This window comes from Ahaetulla prasina, chromosome 1, assembly GCF_028640845.1.
Source record: "Ahaetulla prasina isolate Xishuangbanna chromosome 1, ASM2864084v1, whole genome shotgun sequence".
Classification (NCBI taxonomy): domain Eukaryota; kingdom Metazoa; phylum Chordata; class Lepidosauria; order Squamata; family Colubridae; genus Ahaetulla; species Ahaetulla prasina.
Genome location: NC_080539.1, coordinates 67,295,031 through 67,320,455, shown reverse-complemented (window position 1 = coordinate 67,320,455; position 25,425 = coordinate 67,295,031). Strand labels below are relative to the sequence as shown.

The following is a 25,425-nucleotide window of genomic DNA, read 5'->3' as shown; positions in this document are numbered from 1 at the left end:
ATCTAATGAGTTCATGGACTCTTGGCCCAATTGCCTGTGGGAACATTCAGGTCTTTAAACCTTATGGAAAACCCACCAAGCCAGGGCCATCTGGATTTCTGGGAGAATGATGTTCCACAGGGCAACATAACAACAAAGGCATTACTCCTAGGTCTCTTAATATTATTTTATCAGATAGGACACGGACCATGCCAAATCTGTCAGTTCTGGCAGCAGAGATAAGTAGGCCTGCAAGTAACCTGGCCCTGCACCAAATATGTCTCTATGAGAATAACCAATGCCTCGAATTGCATCTAGAAGGGATCCAGTGCACCTTATGGAGCAGAGATGTTACATGGATGCATTGTGAAATGCTCTGAATTGCTTGTGCTTTTCAATTCTGCAGCTCCAAAAGATCTTCAACACTCCATATAAAGCACATTACAAGAGTCCCATTAGGACAGACCTGGGCAAATTAAGGCCCGCGGGCCACATCCGGCCCTTTGTACGTCCCTGTCCGGCCCGCGTGAGGCCAATCATAAACACCATAAATTAAACTTTTTTTTTAACTTTTATTTTGAAAAATAAATTGCACTGGTTCAATAATTGTTTTTCTTATTTAACCAATAGACCACAGTTTCACATAACCTAATATACATATTTACAGAGTGCTTTATTCTTCTGATTATCAGTACCAGCTATTCAAAATATTTAATTTAAGTATTTTACAATGAAAGAAAGTTGGTGGCCCTCTGACACAATTCAGGCTTCTCATGCGGCCCCTGATAAAAATTAATTGCCCACCCCTGCATTAGGAGAATGATCTAGAAATTGACACACGTTGAACCTGTGGAACAGGTTGTTAGGGTTACAAAGCATTTGTGGTATAAGAAAACAAGGCACATCGAATTGTATTAATCCACAGTGTAGTTTTTCTTCTGGCCTATCACACCAACTATCAATGCTTGTTAGCCATTGTTTGTGCTGGTGGTAAGGACCTTTTTCAGTCTGCTTATTCCTTATTTTCAGACTCAGGGGGTCACGAGAGGAGAGGGAAGCATGGCAACAAATTGAATGTCATCAAAGGAGGTACAGCAGATGTTTTCTGCTCTTCCATTTTTAGGAATTTAGGAGTTTAAATGAAATAGGGATTTTGAAATCCTAGAAGCTTGCTGGAGTTATTTTACTGGTTAAATTGTTTTATCAACATTCCCACTGAAGATCACCATTTTGCCTCTGAATTTTTGCAAGGTCTGAAAAGATCTAGAAACGGCAAAAAATGAATTTAGCCTATTGCAAGATTCTAGGTAATTTTGCAATAGTCAATGAAATAGTTCTTTACAATGAAAGTAAGCAAAATTGTGGCTTAATGTGTGGTCCAATCGGTGGTATTTCTATCTTACAGATTTAAATTACTTGAACCATCATTCCTCCTCTTACAGAAAGAATAATTGTAGTTCTATGAATAAAGTCTAACAAGAATTAAAAGAATCCTCAGCATTTCTGTAAACTACAGTTTCAACAATTTTTATTTGATATTTGTTTATTTATTTTATTTGATATTTATTTGTGATATTTATTGTGTTTAAAGCAGTATAAATCCAATCCATTCTGCGCCAACTCAGTAAGCTCAAACTGCCCAAGGAGCTGCTGATCCAATTCTACAGAGGAATTATTGAGTCTGTCATTTGCACCTCTATAACTGTCTGGTTCGGTTCTGCAACCCAACAAGAAAAACACAGACTTCAGAGGATAATTAGAACTGCAGAAAAAATAATTGCTACCAACTTGCCTTCCATTGAGGACCTGTATACTGCACGAATCAAGAAGAGGGCCGTGAAAATATTTGCAGATCCCTCGCATCCTGGACATAAACTGTTTCAACTCCTACCCTCAAAACGACGCTATAGAGCACTGCACACCAGAACAACTAGACACAAGAACAGTTTTTCCCCGAAGGCCATCACTCTGCTAAACAAATAATTCCCTCAACACTCTCAGACTATTTACTGAATCTGCACTACTATTAATCGTTTCATAGTTCCCATCACCAATCTCTTTCCACTTATGACTGTATGACTATAACTTGTTGCTGGCAATCCTTATGATTTACATTGATATATTGATCATCAATTGTGTTGTAAATGTTGTACCTTGATGAACGTATCTTTTCTTTTATGTACACTGAGAGCATATGCACCAAGACAAATTCCTTGTGTGTCCAATCACACTTGGCCAATAAAAAATTCTATTCTATTCTATTCTATTCTATTCTATTCTATTCTAAAGTAGATAACAAAAATCCCAGATAACAGTACCTGCCAGGTTATATTTCGAACCTCAGACAATTGTGAGTTTTGATACAATTCAATAAGCACAGTATTGACTGTCTATTCTTGCAGAGTTGTGAAGGAAGCAATAGATAAAAGTTTAATCCAGTCATTATCATCAACTTGGAAGCAGAAAGGCGAATTTATTGCAGATTAAGAGTTTCAGAAACTTCCAAGAAGGTAATTTCAGCATGAAATTTTCATTACCTCCTCATCCTATTCTTGTAATATACATTCACTTTGTCCTTGCTTGCTCTGAAAAGTTTCTTTATAAAAAGTTCCAATGCACTCAAAAAAAATCTTATAGAAATTATAAAATATAATTTCAAAACGGTTTTTTTGTATTTTTTTGTATTTTTTACAACAAACATACATAGAAGCCTCTTCAATCCAGTTACAGTGTGTTGGTGGGGCAGTTACACATTTCTTGCACAATTTCAAGATAAACATCTCTTTCATTCATCTATTCTTACATTGTCCAACTCTCTTACTCAGTCAGTTTTTAATTAAACAATGGCCATAACATTTCATACTCTCATTTCATGTTAATTTCCCCGAATTAATATTTTGTCTAATAACATTGTTCATTTCATCCTCCTAGATTAATTTAATTCAATTACTTCTCTTGATAACAACCTTTTTAAAAAAAATTTCTAACATATCCTTCCTTCTAACCATTGATAAAATAAATCCCATCTTTTATAATATTGCTTATCTTCTTGTTCTCTAATTTCAAATGTCAATTTACTCATTTCTGCACATTCCATCATCTTCCTAATGATTTCATCTTGCAAAGGTAATTTCTCATTTTTCCAATTTTTAGCAGACACAATCCTAGCTGCTGTTATAACATTCACCATCAAATATTTTAATTCTCTATTATATATTTCAGGTATAATCCCCAACAGAAAAACCTCTGGCTTAAAATCTATACGTTTTGTTAAATGAAAAGGGTGAATTAAAAACCATGCAAGAATTAGAAATAGAAGGCATAAAAATGAATTGGTTTTCTTATTCGCAAATACACTCCAGATATGATAAAGATTCCAAAACAGAAGGCTTCTTTAACAATTTGACTAGTTTTGATAAGATTTTAACAGGTGCTGATGACAATTTAATTAGGAAATTGTATGGATATTTGCTAGAGATTAAATTAGAAGAAGAACAAGTTAAAGAGATGATGATTGCTTGGGGGAAAAACTTCGGACATGGGATTGATTAGAGGCATGGCAAAAAGTATGGACATATAATTATAAAATGACAATGTCTACGGCATATAAAGAGAATTTGTATAAGATGTTTTATAGGTGGCATTTACCCCTGACAAGAATTGCCAGAATGTTCAAGGACAAATCCGAAAAATGCTGGAAGTGCCATTAGACACCTGGATCATATTAACATATGTGGTGGACATGTGTTGAAGCTAAAAGATATTGGACTAAAATACACACATGATTGAAGAAAATGATCAATTTCAAAATGTTTTTTTAACCTAACAATTTTAAAAGTCTTTGCTTGCAGGATTTCCATTAAATATTTATTCTTTTTATTAAATGAAACCTCTTATATAATTAGGAAACGCGCTTGCCACGTTTCAAGTCCGTTTTTAATTAAGCACTTCTTAAAATGTCAGTGGTTGAACAACAGCCTACACAAAATATTTAAACCTTAAAGATTAAGCTTTATCTGGTACAATAAAAAAGATTTTCGAAACCTCAAATCATAGGAAATCAATCAAAAGATGATCAAAAAAGTGAAATTTTATTTTAAAAAATGATGTCTAAGAGTAGGTTAAAAAAATCATCAATTAAAAGCATTTATCATACAAACCCTTCACAGATCAATAAAGTGTCCATCTATATTTAGCATTGCACATCAACAATACAAACAAAAACGTCTAAAGGAATAGTACATTATGATATAATAACTGAACTAAAAACACAGTTTTGAAGGTGTCATGTCTTTCAAAGTTTACACTCAGCTGCATTCAACTTAGGTTCAATTATATATTCAGAGTGCAAGTACAAAAAATTTTTTAAAATCAGTCATAGGAGATTTCATATGCAGAGCTGGATGAATGTTCTGAGTAAATTGGCCTTCTGGACTAGCATAAAGAAAATAAAAAATTATGCACATTTTTTAAAAAAAGTGCTTCATATAGTTCATAAAGTTTGTTTACTGCACCAATCATAGACCAAAGCAATCTGTGTACGATACAACAAAATATAAAAATATTAAAAACATAAAACAACATAAAAACCATAAATACATAAAATTCACCAGTTTCTAAATATGGTGAGTTGGTTCATTAAAAGAAAAAGCAGGTACTAGCCATGATTTTGAGCAAAAAACAACGGTAATAGTAATTACATTGGAACAAAAATTCTGTATTAAAAACCTGGTCTTCAAAATATAAATTCATACTCAAAAATGAAAAGTATAATATGTAACAAAAGTGAAATGGATTTCCATTACAATGTCAGATAGTTCTCAAGCCTCTTCCATAGTTTCTACTCTTAAGTTAAAGATACTGTCAACACTTATTAAATCATTATCATTAATTCAATATGCACCATTGCTTAAGCTACTTAAAATCCAACTAACCAGAAACTACACTGGTTTACAAGATTCCATGGTCGATCTTTTTTCACAAAAGTCACTTACACCTCTCTTTTTCTGCCAAACCAATGTTACTGTATGGTGTTTGCTCCACTGAAAGCCATCTAGACCTTCAGCTGATGGAAAGTCTCTCAGGTAGAACAGTAATCACAACATGCAAACTCCATCAGCTCAAACATTATTTTCTTGATAACAGTCCTAATTTTTCTGACTTAGTTCACATTCTCAGAACTTCCTAGCTATAATTCACATCTTCTTCATCTTCTTTTTGCTGCGTTGGTTGAAAACTGGTGAAGAGCCCATCAAACTATCAGCGGAATGAGAACCGTAACTGCTTTCAGAACCATTTGGGCTCTGTGGCATCCCAGCTTCACTCATGCCTGACATTGGCTCCTCAAATACATCCCCACCAAGGACTCCGTGGTGCCCATGAACATTGCCTTCTTCATTCTCTTGTGGTTCCATTTTTACTGGGGCCAAGTTCCAAAGAGGAGAAGTATTCACCTCACCACCTGGCATAGGGAGGGGGGAGGGGGGAGAAAGGGGGGGAGGAAAGGAGGAAGGAAAGGTTTTCTCATCAATCAGTAAAAGATGCAAAACTGAAAATCTTCAGAATCCACTTAATGGTCCTAAAACACATGCACATGTTGTGTCACTTTAACATACTAAACAAATGTATCCAAATAGTACAGTGCAGAGGATTACTTGCAACCATAACAAGAGCCATCTAATGAAAACAAGGATCAAGAAAAAAAGAATTACTACATGTTTAATAATCATTAATCTATTACTGGATAATAATATTTAATTATCATATTCATATTAACATCAAACACTCACTCACTCACATCAAGCAATGAGTGATTTGCTCCCAAATGATCTAGGAATACTTGGCTGCACCATTTCCCTCAGAATAAATTAGAAAACTCAGTGTCAACTTTAGCAACCATACAGCTGGATTCTCTCCAAGAAAATCTGTTCCTAATCTATTCAACTCAAGACATTTACAGCGGTAAAGATTTAGACCAGCAGTCCCCAACTTTTCCAGCTTGGTGGCCCAGCCCAGCGTGGTGGGAGGGGTGAGTGGCAGGCACAGGCAGCTCCATTTGTGAGAGCATCGTGCGCGCCCTCATCTCACACAAACGGAGCTTCACACGCAAGCAGAGGGAGCTTGCACTCGCACACAAAGTGGAGGGCACTCGCACACCAAGCTCCATTCACACAATTGGAGCTTCACACACAAGTGCAAGCCCCCTCCGTTTGCACAAGGGGAGCTTCGTGCGCATATGCTTGCCCATTTTCCCCACGGCCTGGTTTGGAACAGGCCATGGCCCAGTAGTGCATCAACTGCAGTGATATCCTTAATGGTTATTGCAAGAAAGGTCTTAAAGTAGGGTGAAACTAATTTAACAACTGTCTTCTTAGGAACAGAAATTTTGGGCTCAATTGTGATTTTTAATCGAGGACTGTCTGTAAATCATATTACAGCTCAGTTTCTGTGTTAAGGCAGCCTAAGTAGTTATTTTAAAGTGTGTTGTTTATAAGTACAAGAAATGGACAGATGGCAAGTATTCTGAGCCAGCAAGCATTAAAAACCAAATCACAACTCCTTAGGGCTTAAAAAATTATAAAGACATAGCATTTGTTAACATCCAATTTCCAAGCTAACTTTATCTAACACTAGAAATTTAATTCAGCTAGAAGCGAATTTAACATTTTAAGGGCCAGTTCACAAAAGATATCATTAGCAATTTCCTTCAGTCAAGCTATAGGGTTGTTTTTCCTAGCTGTTTTAATTAGAAAAGTGATTATTGACTTTGTCCTCTAACCTTGCCTTTACCTTCCAAAAATAAATAACATTTCAAGGCTTAATAGACAAGCTAGTGTGACAAATGATAAAACTGCTAAATTGATATCCCAATATCTCCTTTCTACCAGCACCACAATATAGTCACAACCTTCAGCTAGAACTGGGGAACCCAGAGTTATCAAAGTCCCAAAATGTACCAAAATGCCCCTGGACACCTCATTTTTTAATATAATACGGAAGTATTTCAATTTCAGTTTTACTCAAAAAATTAAAAGCTGAAATGCCAGAGAGCAAAACACCAGCTTCTATTATATATATTTTTCAAAATGTATCTAGGCTTCATATTGGACCTATGAACTTTCTTAACAGATACCTAGACCTTTGCAGTCTTGCCATTTGTTCATGCAAAGTGCAAAAATAAGCAGGAATATGACGATCTGGCTAGATGGCCAAGTAGAGATGGCAATAGCAAGCACAAGACAACTGATACTTTATAACTAGTGGTGTTACTATAGCAGCCATTTTGTGAAAGTACCCCAAAACTTCAGGTTTTGAATTGGATATCATTCGATAGATGACCCCAACTTAAACAAATAAAGTATATTTTTGTGATAAAACTCAACCCTATTTCCAAACACTGGAAATACTTATCCGTAAAGAAACAGAGTTGTCAGGCCTTCTCCACCGTAGCCCACCCCTTCCTCTGGAATAGCATCTTCTTTGATATTAAACTGGCACAATCCTGGCTGTTTCATAAGACCTTTAAGAATGATGACTGAGCCCATCCTATGGTAAAAAGTTATTCAGTTTTGTATAGAATTGTAGATTTTTGTTCCTTGATACGGTATGATAGGTGAGGAATTTTAGCCATTGTGTTTACTGTTTTCCTCTTTTTACTATAAATTACGAGCATAGAGTACTTAGAATTAGTTGCGATTGGTGCAAGATATAAGTCTGAGAAAAATAAATAAAAATAAAATAATATGTACCAGAAGTTTGAGGAGAGGCCTCAGTTTCCATGTTGGATGAAAAGCGTTCACTCTGTGCTCCAAGGACTCCAACAGGCAAGGACTGGTCTCCAGATGCAAGATCCCCCTCCAGCTCCTCACTCATAGGAAATGTGATGTCACTAACAGGTTCTTCCTTGATTTTCACAGGTTTCAAATCTTCTGCTGCCTTCTCAGGGTTTACAAGCTTTTCATATTCCTCAGAGAGTTGCTTGCTAACCTGTTGATAAGTCATGGAATAAGAAAGAACAGCCAAATTGTAATCAATTGTTAGATGCATGAAGGTACAACACAGCTACTACCTGTGACAAATTAACCCTCATGAAGATGTCGTTTTCATGACCAAGCCTCCAATTTTTTTTGTGTCTGACTTGCTTGGATGTTATAAATTAGAGAAGCAGAGGCTTTGTTTACCCAGCACACTAAGCCGTAATGTTGCTTGTTTCTCTGGGGTTATATGTATTCATGGAAAACTTGGCCCTTGTGATTTATATACCATGGTTCATGACCAGCCAATTCGAGTTTATCAATTCTTGATTAAGGAAACCAGGTTTAGCACAGCATACAAACCACATCATTTGTATCTTGATGCAATTAATCCCTGGCTCCTTGATTGCACAAATGCAGTTCTGATAGGCTTGATACATATTTCACTTTTTCACTGAATTCACTGTCAGAAAAAACTACAGGATAGTTATTTTTCAAATGTATTTTTTTTCCAAAAAGTAACTGAACACAGCCTAATAGCTAACCTCACAAAAATATTTTTATTCTCCTGAATTATGCATGTATAATTTACTTTTTAAAAGCCTTCCGATTCCAAAGACGACAATAAAAGTCCCAAAAATTCAGCCTTGCTTTTCCATTGTCACAATGCCAGACTGATGTCAGAATGCAGCTGCGCGGGTGATAGAGGGAGCACCTTGAGGCTCCCATGTGACACCTCTCCTGCGCGGTCTGCACTGGCTCCCAGTGGTCTTTTGGGTGCAATTCAAGGTATTGGTTACTACCTTTAAAGCGCTCCATGGCATTGGACTGGGTTATTTACGGGACCACCTACTGCCACCAGTAGCCTCCCATCGACCTGTGCGCTCCCACAGGGAGGGCCTCCTCAGGGTGCCGTCGGCCAAACAATGTCGGCTGGCGACTCCCAGGGGGAGGGCCTTCTCTGTGGGGGCTCCGGCCCTCTGGAATGAGCTGCCTCCAGGACTCCGTCAACTTCCCGACCTCCGGACCTTTCGCCGCGAGCTGAAGACGCTTTTGTTCCATCGCGCAGGGCTAGCCTAAATGCAGTTTTAAATGGGGTTTTTTATTTTTATTTTAGCTTTTCTATGCCATATATTGAATCAGTTTTTTATATTGTTTTTAACCTGTATTATATGTATTTTTATTGACTGTAAACCGCCCTGAGTCCTTCGGGAGAAGGGCGGTATACAAATTGAATAAATAAATAAATTAAATAAATAAATAAATTGCCATACAATCGCCTTTGGAGGCCAAACAATTCATTTTTAAAAGTGCATGTCTTGACTTTGAAAAGGTTGCCTAACTTGGCTGATGATTTTGTTTCTTTTGTAACAGTCGGACAGTATGTTACAATTCCATTATTGGAATCATATTTGAGATTCAAGTCAGATGCTTTTGATTTGATCTGATGTTACCTAAGCAGCGGGGGGGGGGGGGAGAGGGGAAGTCTTCAAAACTCCGAACATGTGTGAATATGCTAAGATCCCAAAACAGAAATCACAAGTCTTGGGGTGGCAAGTCACCAGGCATCTAAATTTTACCTGTATAATGGAGATTCTTGCAGAGAGGGCCAAATAATTCAGGAAAGAACACAGATGCAGTAGTTCACAATCAGTTCTTTGGTTATAAACTGCTTATAAGGTGCAGTCTGAACTTATACATTAAAACATTTATATACTATCCCATCATATACCAAACTCTGGCCAACTCACTGCTTTCATGTATTTAGCAATCTAGAAAATAACTGTTAAATAATAGGAAATTTTGAAAGCAAAAATTTTACCGCCTCTAACAAAAATCCCAATTTGAAATGAGTAGTGGAGAAAAACCCCATAAATTCCTATGCTGTCCTGAGAAATGCATCATTTTAAGATTACAATAAGTTTTCTTGGGTAATATCAAAGGATATACCAATGTCTTTACCAGGGCTGTTTCCGGAGAACCAGTTCTCAACTTCATGCTAGCTATTTTAGTTAGAAAATATGGGGTCCTCCAAATTTAACAGGTTCTGTTTACATTCATTGTGACTCATTGTGACAATGAACCCCGAATGACCTTGGGGCAGTCACTCTCTCCAAGTCCTGGGAAGGAGGCCAGGGTAAGTTTCTGAAAAATCTTGCCAAGAAAGCTGTCAAAAACTGACTTGAAGGGGCAAAAACAACTATTCTGGAAAGCATTGTTATTACTTCGTGTTGTAGCTGAATCATTCCCTAATCATGTCAAAACTGGAAGTGCATAACTTAATCTTCAGGAATAGAAAACTTTTAATATCTGCTCTGAGAACTGCTGTCAGAAGTGGCACAATGAGTACATAGTCCTACGCCTTCTTCAAGATTGTTTCCAGACAATAGCATAGGGATAGCCCAAGAACCACACGGAAATCCATATCTCATGTTTATCAATATCTACATGAAACCACTTGAGGAAGATGCACTATGGGAACAAGGGGACAGTAGTATACAAACTCTCTTTTTATATTCCATATATAGTGGATGAGGCACTTTAGATATCTAAACAGTATGTAGAGGTATATTATAAAACAGCCAAATAAAATTCATGTGAACAAGATGAGGTGTTATTGCTGGGATATTCAAAGAAGTTCACTCTGATGAGCATCAGTTCATTTGTCTTTCCTCACCTGTAGCATATAGCTATGATAGTCTTTAATTCGATGTTGCCAAAACCTCTGCAGAGAGAGCACACTGCCAATGCCCACTTCATGGAAGACTTGTTCCATAACATCTGGGAAAGGGGTCTGTCCAAGCCGAGCTTCTCTATCCACAGCACAACGCAGAAGTTTGGCGAACTTCAAGCAGTATTCATGAGCGATATCTGTCAGAGTCTCCAGAACACTTTCATGGGCACATTCAAAGCCAGCATGAGCTAAAATGGTAGCTATAGATTGATAAAGAAGCTGGCGGCAAGAGGTCCAACTCAACTCTATTACTGGCTCTCCTTTGCCCCTAAAATCAGATAATTATTTATTTATTTATCGCTTTTATATTGCCGCCTATTCACCCATGGTGACTCAAGGCGGTTTACAGAATATAAAACCACATTTAAAACAATAAAAAGAATAAAAAGAATCGAATAAATTAATATAGTATAATATAATAAAATCACACACACACCCTCCCCAGTGACAGCAGATCACACAAGTCATTTAATGGGCTCCATCCCACTCTGGGTTCCCCAGGCCCTCTGGCAGAACCAGGTCTTCAGCGCCTTCCTGAAGAATATTAGAGTGGGGGCCATTCTAATCTCTGGGGAAGGGTGTTCCAGAGAGAGGGAGTCACCAAGGAGAAGGCCTTTCTTCTGGGTCCCACCAGGTGTATCTCCCTTGGGGATGGATAACATACAATAACAATGAAAATGAGAGATAGAAGTCATGCTGATGTGTTCAGAACAAATATTTGAAGCATGTATAACATCCTAGTTACTTTGGAATACCTAGCTTTAAACACAAAAAAATATTCCTGGTTTCATAATTAATTTTTTTGAAATAAAAATATACAATAAAAACAATAATATTGCAAAAAGAAAATCAGAGTTAAAAGTGTTAACAGTTTAAAATATCATATGTAACTTTTTAGATTTTAGCTCAAAGCAACATATTCATATTAATTACAAAATATGAATTATCCGTGCCAAAGAGTCAACATGGCTAAAGTTAAATAATGAATATTTGTAGTATTTAATCCAAATTTTTCTACAGAAAATTGATTTTAGAAGTTTGTAATCAAATATGATGAACATTTAAACTGTATCCTAAACATTTAGAGATAGCAGCTTTACAATCAGCTTCAAATCAGGCTAAACCTGGAAGCTGTAATGCATACATCTTAAAAAAATTCCCTGAAGAATTATTGCCTAACATCACGGTTTCATACAATAATCCTTATAACTGAACAATAACTGACCTTTTTTATTTTTAAAAACAAGTTTACTTATTCAATATGTCAAAACTATTAGATTAAGATTCCCTGAAACAGACATTCATGAGAATAACTACAGAACCTTATAAAGAATCTCCATTCTACTAAAGACTAAGATCTTGCAGTTTTTATTTATTTATTTATTTATTTATTTATTTATTTATTTATTTATTTATCGCTTTTATATTGCCGCCTATTCACCCATGGTGACTCAAGGCGGTTTACAGAATATAAAACCACATTTAAAACAATAAAAAGAATAAAAAGAATCGAATAAATTAATATAGTATAATATAATAAAATCACACACACACCCTCCCCAGTGACAGCAGATCACACAAGTCATTTAATGGGCTCCATCCCACTCTGGGTTCCCCAGGCCCTCTGGCAGAACCAGGTCTTCAGCGCCTTCCTGAAGAATATTAGAGTGGGGGCCATTCTAATCTCTGGGGAAGGGTGTTCCAGAGAGAGGGAGTCACCAAGGAGAAGGCCTTTCTTCTGGGTCCCACCAGGTGTATCTCCCTTGGGGATGGATAACATACAATAACAATGAAAATGAGAGATAGAAGTCATGCTGATGTGTTCAGAACAAATATTTGAAGCATGTATAACATCCTAGTTACTTTGGAATACCTAGCTTTAAACACAAAAAAATATTCCTGGTTTCATAATTAATTTTTTTGAAATAAAAATATACAATAAAAACAATAATATTGCAAAAAGAAAATCAGAGTTAAAAGTGTTAACAGTTTAAAATATCATATGTAACTTTTTAGATTTTAGCTCAAAGCAACATATTCATATTAATTACAAAATATGAATTATCCGTGCCAAAGAGTCAACATGGCTAAAGTTAAATAATGAATATTTGTAGTATTTAATCCAAATTTTTCTACAGAAAATTGATTTTAGAAGTTTGTAATCAAATATGATGAACATTTAAACTGTATCCTAAACATTTAGAGATAGCAGCTTTACAATCAGCTTCAAATCAGGCTAAACCTGGAAGCTGTAATGCATACATCTTAAAAAAATTCCCTGAAGAATTATTGCCTAACATCACGGTTTCATACAATAATCCTTATAACTGAACAATAACTGACCTTTTTTATTTTTAAAAACAAGTTTACTTATTCAATATGTCAAAACTATTAGATTAAGATTCCCTGAAACAGACATTCATGAGAATAACTACAGAACCTTATAAAGAATCTCCATTCTACTAAAGACTAAGATCTTGCAGTTTTTATTTATTTATTTATTTATTTATTTATTTATTTATTTATTTATTTATTAATCATATTTATATACCGCCCTATCTCCCGAAGGACTCAGGGCGGTTTACAGGCACTTAAAAATACATAACACAAATACAATATAAAAACAATTAAAAAACTTATTCTAAAGCCCGTTATTAAAATATAAAAACAGAACCCAATTAAAACCCATAAATTTAAAATCTAGCTCAGTCCTGCACAATTAAATAGATATGTTTTAAGCCCGCGGCGGAAGGTCCGGAGGTCCGAAAGCTGACGAAGTCCGGGGTAGTTCGTTCCAGAGGGTGGGAGCCCCACAGAGAAGGCCCTTCCTGGGCGTCGCCAGACGACATTGCCTCGCTGACGGCACCCTGAGGAGACCCTCTCTATGAGAGCGCACGGGTCGGTGAGAGGTATTCGGTAGCAGTAGGCGGTCCCGTAAATAACCCGGCCCAATGCCATGGAGTGCTTTAAAGGTGGTCACCAGAACCTTGAAGCGCACCCGGAAGGCCACAGGTAGCCAGTGCAGTCTGCGCAGGATGGGTGTCATGCAGGAGCCACGAGGGGCTCCGTCTATCACCCGCGCAGCCGCATTCTGGACTAACTGTAGCCTCCGGATGCCCTTCAAGGGGAGCCCCATGTAGAGAGCATTGCAGTAATCCAGGCGAGACGTCACGAGTGCGTGGGTGACCGTGCATAGGGCATCCCGGTCCAGAAAGGGGCGCAACTGGCGTACCAGGCGAACCTGGTAAAACGCTCTCCTGGAGACGGCCATCAAATGATCTTCTAGAGACAGCCGTTCATCCAGGAGGACGCCTAAGTTGCGAACCCTCTCCATCGGGGCCACTGACTCGCCACCGATGGTCAGCTGCGGATTTAGCTGACTGTACCGGGATGCCGGCATCCACAGCCACTCTGTCTTGGCGGGATTGAGCTTGAGCCTGTTTCTCCCCATCCAGACCCGTACGGCCTCCAGACACCGGGACAGCACTTGATAACCGTTGGGGTGGTCCGGTGTGAAAAGTACAGCTGGGTGTCATCCGCATACAGCTGGTACTTCACACCGAAACCACTGATGATCTCACCCAGCGGCTTCATGTAGATGTTAAACAGTAGGCGAGAGGATCGACCCCGCGGCACCCCACAAGTGAGGCGCCTCGGGCCGACCTCTGCCCCCTGTCAACACCGACTGCGACGGTCGGAGAGATAGGAGGAGAACCACCGATAAACGGTGCCTCCCACTCCCAATCCCTCCAACCGCGCAGCAGGATACCATGGTCGATGGTATCGAAAGCCGCTGAGAGGTCTAATAGGACCAGGGCAGAGGAACAACCCCTATCCCTGGCCCTCCAGAGATCATCCACCAACGCGACCAAAGCCGTCTCCGTGCTGTAACCGGGCCGGAAACCGGACTGGAACGGGTCTAGATAGACAGTTTCATCCAGGTGTAAGGGAAACTGATATGCCACCATACTCTCCACAACCTTCGCCGCGGCGGGTTGGAGACCGAACGATAATTACCTAAAACAGCTGGGTCCAGGGAAGGCTTCTTAAGGAGGGGCCTCACCACCGCCTCTTTCAAGGCGGCCGGGAAGACGCCCTCCACCAAAGAAGCGATCGTAATCGCCTGGAGCCAGCCTCGTGTCATCTCCCGAGTGGCCAGCACCAGCCAGGAGGGGCACGGGTCCAGTAAACACGTGGTGGCATTCAGCCTACCCAACAACCTGTCCATGTCCTCGGGAGCCACAGGGTCAAACTCATCCCAGACAATATCGCCAAGACCACCCTCGAACATCTCACCCGCGTCACCGCAATCTTGGTCCAGACCATCCCGAAGCTGAACGATTTTATCGTATAGATAACCGTTAAACTCCTCAGCACGTCCTGCAGCGGGTCATCCCGCCCCTGGTGTAGGAGGGAGCGAGTCACCCAAACAGGGCGGCTGGGCGGTTATCTGCCGATGCAATGAGGGAGGAGGCGTAGCTCGCCTCGCTTCCTCAATGCCACTAGGTAAGTCCTAGTATAGGACTTCACAAGTGTCCGAGCAGCACCGGAACGGCTAGACCTCCAGGAACTCTCTAGGCGTCTTCTCCGGCGCTTCATCCCCCTCAGCTCCTCGGAGAACCAAGGAGCCGGTTGGGACCTGCGCCGGATCAGAGGCCGCAAAGGCACGACACGGTCTAAGGCCCCGCCGCGCCCGCTCCCAGGCCGCAACAAGTTCCTCAACCGAGCCGTGAGCCAGACCCTCAGGAAATGGCCCAAGCTCCGTCCGGAACCCATCCGGGTCCATCAGGCGCCTGGGACGGAACCAACGATCGGCTCCGTCTCCCTGCGGTGGTGAATGGCGGTCAGAAAGTCCAGGCGAAGAGAGTGATCTGACCATGACAGAGGTTCAATGACTATTTCCTTCAAGTCCAGATCTCTCAACCACTGACCAGAGACAAAAATCAAGTCCAGAGTGCCACCCCAATGTGAGTAGGGCCATCAACTACTTGGGTCAGGTCCAAGGCCGTCATGGAAGCCATGAACTCCCGAGCTGCCGTCGATGACGAGCCGGAAGATGGCAGTTAAAGTCCCCATGACTAAAAGTCTGGGGTCTCAACTACCACCCAGCCAGCACCTCCAGGAGCTCGGGCAGGGCGGCTGTCACGCAGCAAGGAGCCAGGTGCGTGACCAGCAAGCCCATCTGACACCTATGACCCCACCTCACAAGAGGATTCACACCCGGCAATCTGAGGTACAGTGGTCTCCCTCGGCTCTAGACTCTCTTTAATAACAACCGCCACCGCCACCCCTACCCTGGGCCCTCGGCTGATGGAATGCACGGAAACCCGGTGGGCACATCTCGACCAGGGCACGCCCCTTCAGTGCCCAACCAGGTCTCCGTGCGCCTATAATATCCGCGGCACCCCTGAATCTGATCATGTATTAGGGGGGCCTTATTGGCCACGGACCGTGCGTTGCATAACATCAGACGAAGGCCCAGGCTCTGAGGGTCTTGACCATCCGGGGAACGGGAGAAGGGAGGATCGGGCGCGATCGCCTGCAGACATCGAGCCCGCGCCCCCCCAGAACGATGCGGTCCCCCCCCTTCCGCCATATCTGCCCCTCCCACTTACCGTGCAAATGGAACCACCCTCACCAAAAGGAACGTAATCCCCCCCTATAACCTCGATAGTATGGAGGGCCAAACCCGCGAGAGAGGGGCGTCTCGCAGGGCAAGAAGGTCAGCCGCCGTAAACGTTCGCATCACCAAGAAAGTCCGGCAGGAGGCCCATCCTGGGCCGGTCAAGATGGTAAACAGATGATACAGTGACCACAACCGGTCTGTCAGTCAGTCCTGATGGGAAGCAGTCAATAGTGATCCTCGTGGGGTAGAAAACAAAACCATTCATTCAGTCAGTTCGCCACCCACCTATAAATAGTCAGGGGTGGACTAAGGAAGAAGGAGAGGGGGGGGGGGCGGACCGATGGTAGAGATGTTAAACAGGCCGTCCGCCACCTTGAAGCGCCGAGGTAGGCCGCCCCCCCCGGCCACCTCCGCCCGGCCGTCGTCACCAAAGCGTCCCATCGCCGCCGCATGAGGCCACCGACATCCCCCCCCAACTAGGAAGGGACGCCAGTCACTCCACCGACGCCAGCGCCAGACGAAAAAGCCAGGCCGCCACCGCCGCCAGAAAACCAACAAAGGCCGACGGGGGCCCGGTAGGCCCTCCAGATCTCCACTGGGCACAACTCCTCCGGGCTCCGGGCTCCTCCTCGCCCCTGAAGTCGCCCGTCATCCATCTTCCTCCACGACTGAAGCCTCCTCCATCAGGGCGGGGGATCTAAGGGGGCCCAAGATGTCAAAGGCCCCCGCCGCCGCCGTCGCCGTCGCCGCCGCCGCCAGAATGCCAAAAAGGGCCGGCGGCAGCCCGGCAAGCCGCAGGCCGCCCAGCAAGCCACCCGGCTAACTGCCAGGGCCGCCACTGCTTCCTCCCACGGGCGGGGTCCAAGGGGGGCCTGAACATCAGAGACCCCCCGTCGCCGTCGCTGCTGCCGCTGCCGCCGCCGCCAGACCACCGAAAAAGGCCGGCGGCAAGCCGCGGCCGCCCGGCAAGCCGGCAAGCCGCCCGGCCAGCCGCCATGACCACCGTTGCAGCAGGACGCTCCGGGGCTCCTCCCAACGCCCCCCGGAGTCGTCCTGCGCCAAGTCACCCCTCCTCCGGGTGACTGGATGCTCCTCCATCAGGTCCGGGGGCCCAAGATGTCACCAAGGCCCCCCCCAGAACCGGACAGGGCCCGAAAAGGCCCACTGCCGCTCCCCCGATCAGCAGGGCGGCGCCATCTTGGACATGCTCAGTAGAAGTAAGGACGGGCTTTGGAGCCCCGAGAGGTGGCATGCTAAAAATAGGAGGCTTAGGGGCTTTTTAATTAGTTGTTTTAAGAAATTTTTTAAGGGGAGTTTTAATGGGGATTTTAAGGGTTGGGAGGGGGGGGGAGGGATTCGACGGGTAGGGGAGAGAACCCGTCGGGGAGGGGGGGTGGGAGGGTTAGGGCGGGTATTGGGAGTAGCCCGCCGGGTGGGGAGCCAGTCCTTGCGCGCGCTCGTGGCGGTTCAGTAATGGGTTCGGAGGTTATAGGGGGGGATTACGTTCCTTTACAAATCATATTCTGGAAAAGAAAATCAGCTTCTGTTTAACCTTAACTATAGATCAAGGAAACAGTAAGAAAAACTTCAGTTCTGTGAAGTACATTTTATATTTTTAAATTTTTGACAATCTAATAACATACAGAGAACTGACAAATCTAATTTTCCTGTTCAGATCCCCAAAACCTGGTTAACAAAAACTACCATATGGAATTATAATAGTAAAATATAAAGTTGCAACATAAATCCATCAAGCTCAATATAGTATAAATCTGCCTTGCCTATCTTAGTGTCTCCCATAGGTATTGGATAGAGCGTCCTTCACCCTTGGTTAGTATCCTCCAACACATCTGGAAGGCATCAGATTCAAGCAAATTGAGGAATCTCTTTTGAGATTTAAATGGGATTTTTTTGCAATCATACCAAAACTGCACTTGATGCCTTTTCTATGCAACTCATGTTCTATCAAGTTGTTATTCATCATGCTGTAGACAGCTCTGGATAGTAAAATATTAGCATCCCCCTATTCTTTTCTGGCTGAGAGAGAGAGATTATATATTTCCAAATAAATGATTATTTGGAACTGAGAGAGAGATTATATATTTCCAAATAACTGATAAGCTAAATAAACTAAACATGGCTTAGCATTAGTGACAATTCAGACATTACAAAATGGGTCATTTTTTTTCCCCATCACTATCCATTAAACATTCTCAGAGAAAGTGATATGAAACTCTATCACAAAGCAACTTTAAGTAGTCGATTCCAAGTAGTCCATTAGTAAGTGCATGATGATGAAGGAATGTTGGGCTGATTTGACAATGCAGAAAAAGCTGAGGTCCATTCAAATAAAATCATAGGCTGAACCTATTGGCCTCTTCAAAGATAAATGATAGTTTGAAAACAGGTCCAGGAAAGCAAAGATGGCTTTCTTACAATTGCTTCTATTTTATAAAACATTATACCTGCTGGGTTGCATTTTCGAGTCACTGAGGTATAACAAAAATCCATTTCCTGATACAAAATTCCTTCCAGATAAAACAAAGAATGATGCTAGTAAATTATAAACAAGATTGCCTAGCATCCAGTATTCAAAAACAGAAAAGCTTGTTCTCTACCTTTTCTGATTTTGATCTAGCAGTACCAATTCCTTTCCTAATTACCTTTTCCTTTTCCTTTGAAACAGAAATTTGCAGCAGGTGCCACCCTTAAATATTGCCATCAGTGACAGCCAGGCATTTTTCATTAGTTCCAATACTGTATTCTGAGACTCTTTCTCTCTCAGAATACATTTACAATTTGCTGTGCTAGTTCAAAAAAAATATGAGGCAGCAGTTCATTGGCAGATTGCTACTGAATATGGGACAGAAGAACACAACATAAGATGTGATTAATCCATTATAATTTAAGACCCCAGGACATTAAACAGAAATGGGATTCTGGGCAGGGATTTAAAATGGTGAGGTGTCCCAAACCTGCCATGCTTAGTTCTTGATATTCCATCTTATAAAGGCTAGATTTTTCTGAATGACTGCCAAAGGTTACAGTTAATCATATAAAAGGTAAAAGTGGTCTCTTGAGTGATTACAAAAATGGACTATATCCATACAGCAAAAGCCCCTACAATGAACAAATAGGTAAATTCTGAATTTTTGCAGATTTACTTAATGGACCAAAATCCAGCAGGGGATCATTTCACAAGAAAAGACTTGTTTAAAATTAAGATAATGGAAATGGAAGAGGAAATGGTATTGAGCACAGTGGAACGTAAACTTCAGTGTAATACAGCCTAATCCAATGGTCACTAAACCAAAGATCTCACAACATACCTGTAAAAGTCACTTTCTGGATCACTGTGCCTCAACTGGAATGGCATCTTGGGTGTTTTACTATCCAAAGTAAGCAAGTCATCAGGGAGAGGTGGAGACCCAGGGCAAGTTGGCAAAGGCTCACTTCCTTCCATCTTGATTCCCTCCAGTTGCTGTTGGTTCTGAGACTGAGCCGAGGCAATGAGACTACGCAACCTCCTGTTATGTTGGATTAGCTGGACCGTATGAATGGTGAGGCTACAGGGCTCTGAAAGTCTATCAAGCGTGGTTGTGGGCTTAGACTTGTTAGCTGAAGGTTGATACAATGGAGGATCCTGGACCTCTACAGTACGGAACTCCCGCTGAAGCAGGTCAAAAGAGCTGCGGTTGGTCTGACTGGAGGAAACAGGGATCTCACCCCAGTAGCGGAGCATCTTTTTCACTGGTGGACCAAATAGAATATATTCAGGTAATATTTCAGATATCAAAGTAATTGTCCTATGAAGAAGACTGACTCTGTGGTATCCTTGTGAAAAGTTAATTTTTTTGATTTGGCAAATTGTGGGGTAGCAGGGAATCTAAAAATGTATTATTGAGTTCTCATTGCAGCTGAAGGGTTCACTGAGTAATACAGTCAATTTAAATTAACTTAGCAACATCTTCTTTAAGAAGTAACTTTCTTAGTATCCCTAGAGGGGAAGAAAAGAAAAGAGAAATTGGCAAAAAAAGGTTATGGTTTCTGCCTCACAAAAGATCCATGAGTTTATATCAAACCTAGAGACAAAACAAAGTAACTGTTGCCTTTTATATTTTTGAAGGAACTATAGCCGTAGGGGTTTTTATCTGAGTCTTTGGTGCAAAAGATAAAGAAACATCTCACTACTGTATTTAGCAAGGGGGCGAAATTTTATTGTTAATAGATTTCAAGATGATCCAATTCTAATACAAAAAAGTGATAAAAATATAAACACAGAAAAAAAGTTATATGTCATAACACATTTGTCCACTTTGTCAATCCTAAAATTGTGACACCAACTAATCCTGGAGATTGCTCCCTATGTTCATCCTACAAATGCAGATATGTAGCACATGTGCATGTACATATATTCATGTCTATATGTATACTTGACAGAAGCCATGCCCCAAAATTATACAATGTAATTAATTATATTAATTGCTGATTAAAATTAGGTATCTTCTTTATAAAATTAATTCATCCAGTATTGGATATTCCAACTACTTTTTCTCAAATAGAAAATCCAGTCTTATGCAAACACATATGCAGGTAGCACACACAGAGAGAAACTCAATCTCCTTCCTTCCAGCAAAAACAGTAACAAAGAAGAAAAGAAACAGATGGAGACTGGGCAAAGTTAAAGGGCAACTGTATTGCAAGGAGAAAAACTAATTTACTAGAAAAGTAAAGAGAGAGAGAAGTTTTATTCAGATATTACAAAAGTGACATTCACTAGGCAAAAAATGCCTTCTAAGCAACAACTAATCTTCAAAGTTACCACACTTTTTAATAAACATTCCAACAGAAATTTGTCCCTTTGGCATTCATAAAATATCTTCTATTCTTAGAAAATGGAAGACGAGACTCCAAGATTGCATAATGTACCCATAAACATAACAGCAGGGGGTGGAAAGATAAGAGGAAAAGGCATTGGGAAATCTTAAATGGAATGAAGAAGATGCTATGAGGAATAATTACCACATTTAGATGATAGGAAAAGGATTTTCCCCATGTCATTAGCTTGAAGGAGGTGGGTATCTTTTTACCTTCTCTAAGAAAATTAACAAAATTAAATATAAAGTTGTTTTTAATTTCATTGTTCATAGTGCTCACTGGAAGTTAAAGCTGAAATATCTTGCATACATACAGTATTATGAAGGCAAAAATCAATGGTGAAAACCCTGATGATTGGAAAAATCAAATGTAGCCTAAAAGAGATTGACAGAAAACCAGGTAGCTAGATATACTATTTGTTGTTGTTAGTTGCGAAGTCGTGTCCGACCCATTGCGATCCCATGGACAACATTCCTCCAGGCCTTCCTGTCCTCTACCATCCTCTGGAGTCCATTTAAACTCATGCCTACTGTTTCAGTGACTCCATCCAACCACCTCGTTCTCTGTCGTCCCATTCTTCTTTTGCCCTCAATCTTTCCCAGCATTAGGCTCTCCTCCAGTGAGTCCTTCTTTCTCATTAGGTGACCAAAGTATTTCAGTTTCATCTTCAGGATCTGGCCTTCTAAAGAGCAGTCAGGGTTGATCTCCTCTAGAACTGACTTGTTTGTTCGCCTTGCAGTCCAAGGGACTCGCAGGAGTCTTCTCCAGCACCAGAGTTCAAAGGCCACAATTCTTTGGCGCTCAGCCTTTCTTATGGTCCAACCTTCACAGCCATACATTGCAACTGGGAAAACCATAGCTTCGACTATACGCACTTTTGTTGGCAGGGTGATGTCTCTGCTTTTTAGTACGCTGTCTAGATTTGCCATAGCTTTCCTCCCCAGGAGCGTCTTTTAATTTCTTGGCTGCAGTCCCCATCTGCGGTGATTTTGGAGCCCAGGAAAATAAAATCTGTCACTACCTCCATTTCTTCACCATCTATCTGCCAGGAATTGAAAGGGACGGATGCCATGATTTTAGTTTTCTTAATGTTAAGCCAACTTTTGCACTCTCCTCCTTCACCCGCATCAAGATATATAATATATATATATAATATATTATATAATATTATATTATATTATGACAATACTATGACTTATTATAAAAGCAAGAGCTTATGTAAGAATGTAAAGGAGCTACCAATAGACAATCTAAGCAAACTGATGTCTTAATCCAAAGATTCACAAGTAAATAAACTACTGAACAACATCATTATTTTAGATCCCAAGACATGTTATTTATTCATCATTTGATAACATTGTTAATTTTAAATGTCCTTTATTACTTTTATTATGCTAATCTTTATATCACCTTTATGCAGTGGTGGGATTCAAGTAATTTAACAACCAGTTCTCTGCCCTAATAATTTCTTCCAATAACCAGTTTGGCAAACTGCTCAGAAAGTTAACAACCGGTTCTCCCGAAGTGGTGCGAACTGGCTGAATCCTACCACTGCATTTATGAATTAGATTGCATTTTCCCCAATTAGTAGCCTTAAGTCTAAAGTTGTACATTTTGTTTTAAAAGCATGAAATCTGACACAAATATGGTGATGTCTGCCCTTCTAGAAGCAAAAGAACAACTTTATTATGAATTTTAACTAATGTTAAATACAAAATATTCTATGAACACAGGAAATATGGTTCCCAAACAGCATATTTTGCATGTTCTTTATTAGCAGGACATGGAGGCAGAAAATAATCTAAGTCCTGTAGACTAGATTTGAGAAAAAAGTTAGATCTCAACAGCAACCAAAGCAAATAAGCTCAAAAATAGCACCTATCAGATGTTTAAAGAGCACAGGAATCAGTCGGTTTTCTCCATAATTATTATGTAACTACCAATAGCTTGTTGTCTCAGTTCAAGGAGCTTCTTGCTGCAGAATTATCAACTTTTGTAGGATGAAGGAATAACAGTGAAAGAAAGTGAATCTTGTATAGCAAGCCTTACTTTCCCTCTTTTTATGCAAATCATTTATTTTTTATATTTATTTGTATCCTATCTTTATTATTTTTACATATAAGATGGAGAACATATCCAACACACCTTTCTTCTCCTATTTTCCCCACAATAACAACCATATGAGATGGGTTGGGTTGAGAGTGAATGATTGGCCCACTGTCACCCAGTTAGCTTTCCGACCGAAGGCGGGACTGGAACTTATGATTTTCTGATTTCAGCCTGGTGCCTTAACTACTAGATCAACTTTAGGATTTATAATTTATAATCCTAAAGAAGCTAGAGGAATTTCAAAAAGCCAAGCAGAAGCCTCCTGCAGTGCTATTCTTAATTACACCAAATATGATACAATTCTGAGGAATGAATTATAAACTTCAGAATGAAGAAAACAGAACATCTCTAGTTTTCTATCTTAGATTTATTCATGAAGTAAATACATTTTTAAAGGTCTGTACAGGGATAGGACTTTGGTTGGTGCAAACCAAGGAAATGCTGCTATATAACAAATATCAATTGCTCAGGTAGTAGTAGTAGATGCTGTTGTAACATACTATTTCTGTACTACTGCCAAGAAAATTGAATGGATATCTCTAGGAAGCCACCAGCTAAATTGGAAATAGACTTGACCTTTTAATACAGACCTACACAAAAAGCTTTCAAATTTATTTTGAACTTATTCACATTGTCATTTATATTAGATCAGCAAGAGCAGGTAGTCTTCGACCACAATTGGGACCAGTCTTTCTGTTGCCAAGCATTGTGGTTAATAAAGTAAGTTGTGCCCAATTTTATAATCTTTTTTGTCATGGTTGTTAAGCAAATCACTGCAGTTATTAAGTGCCGGAAGCTGGCTGGGAAGATCACAAATGGTGATCACATGACTCCAGAATGCTGCAATCATCATAAATACATGCCGATTGCCAAGCACCTAAATATTGATCACATGATTCAAAAGATGCTATAAAGACATATGTGTGAAGCTTGGTAAATTGGGGTTTTTTTCAGTGTCATTGTAACGTTGAACAATTGCTAAATGAATGGTTGTAAGTCAAGGACTATCTATAATATAAATCTATTTCTAGCAAGTAAAGTATTGGTGCTTATGATATATAGTCAAGCAGTTATTCTTCTTATTTTTATTACATGAGATCCATGTCCTGTAAATAGATAAAACAACTTATCAAAGGTGGAAATATTTTGTTCTTCTTGTTGTTCACATTTATGACTGGGTTCTAAGCATGATTATTTTTAGCTTTGTTTTAACTGTCCACATATTGTAGATTAAAGCATTTCTATTCCAGACAGCTCTAGCTCTTAAAGTTGCCTAAGATCCATTATCAAAGCAATGAGAAGAAAAACACTGTATAAGTCCAAACGATGAAGGAGGAATGCAGAAATAACTAAGACATCTTCTAAATTGGCATAAGCTAAGAGAGAAAGGTGGTAAACTAAAAGCAAAATCACAAGTTTCTGTTACTATAGCCAAACTTAATAAAAATAGTTTTAGTCTCAATATGAATTTCCTGGTCTGATCTTAGATGGAGATCACCTAGTTGATTTTAGGTTGATTTTAGAGCTTTCATGCTAGAGGGATTTGACTAAAATGCTACCCACACTCCTCTGGCCACTGAACACCATAGGACTGAATACGTATGGTCGAATTTATAGTGCAGAACTACAGTTTTGCCCATAAACGTTCTTCAACCTGGTGCCCTGTAGCAGCCAATTGGTTTCTGTAAATACCCGACGGGCGCATCGGATTAGAGAAAAGTTGGTGCACAAGACTTCATTCCGAAAAAAAAAGAAGCTCCAAATTCTCCCCGTTTCCTTTGTGAGTAACCACAGGGAGGGTTGCATCCATTGAATGCGATTGTATAGGTTTGATATTGCAACGCATCTCCCTGGCATCTCAACTCAATCCTAGCAACAATGTCTCTTTTCGCGCGGCCTTACCGTCCCAAAGACTTTCAGTATCGCAATGCTCGACCAAACCGGATTCAGGAAGTCCCCAGCCTCAGGAATCCCCCCAAGGCCTAGCTTGGTGATACTTATTGGGGGTCGGGGGGTATACCAAATAGCGCCCAGCATTCGGCCCTGAAAATCGCGGCCGCATCCCTTTTTCTTTCCGCTCATCCGCTTTCCCTCCGCGGCAGCCTGGAAGGGGCCCCACCCCTTCA

The 25,425-nt window shown here is 40.6% G+C and overlaps 1 protein-coding gene across 4 annotated transcripts; it reads right to left on the bottom strand.

Annotated features, from left to right (window-relative positions):
• Positions 1-531: 531 nt before the first annotated feature.
• Positions 532-25,397, bottom strand: SUPT7L (SPT7 like, STAGA complex subunit gamma). Of its 4 annotated transcripts, none has more exons than XM_058164163.1 (6): positions 25,202-25,393; positions 22,066-22,232; positions 19,642-20,309; positions 10,630-10,954; positions 7,728-7,965; positions 532-5,440 (listed from the first exon to the last, which is right to left on the bottom strand). In XM_058164163.1, the coding sequence occupies exons 3-6, from the start codon at positions 20,052-20,054 to the stop codon at positions 5,175-5,177; spliced, it is 1,242 nt and encodes a 413-aa protein (XP_058020146.1). In that variant the 5' UTR covers positions 20,055-20,309; positions 22,066-22,232; positions 25,202-25,393; the 3' UTR covers positions 532-5,174. The 4 variants fall into 4 exon arrangements, with proteins under 4 accessions (XP_058020146.1, XP_058020063.1, XP_058019978.1 ...); XM_058164080.1 differs by having other exon boundaries at positions 22,066-22,228; XM_058163995.1 differs by lacking the exon at positions 22,066-22,232.
• Positions 25,398-25,425: the final 28 nt, after the last annotated feature.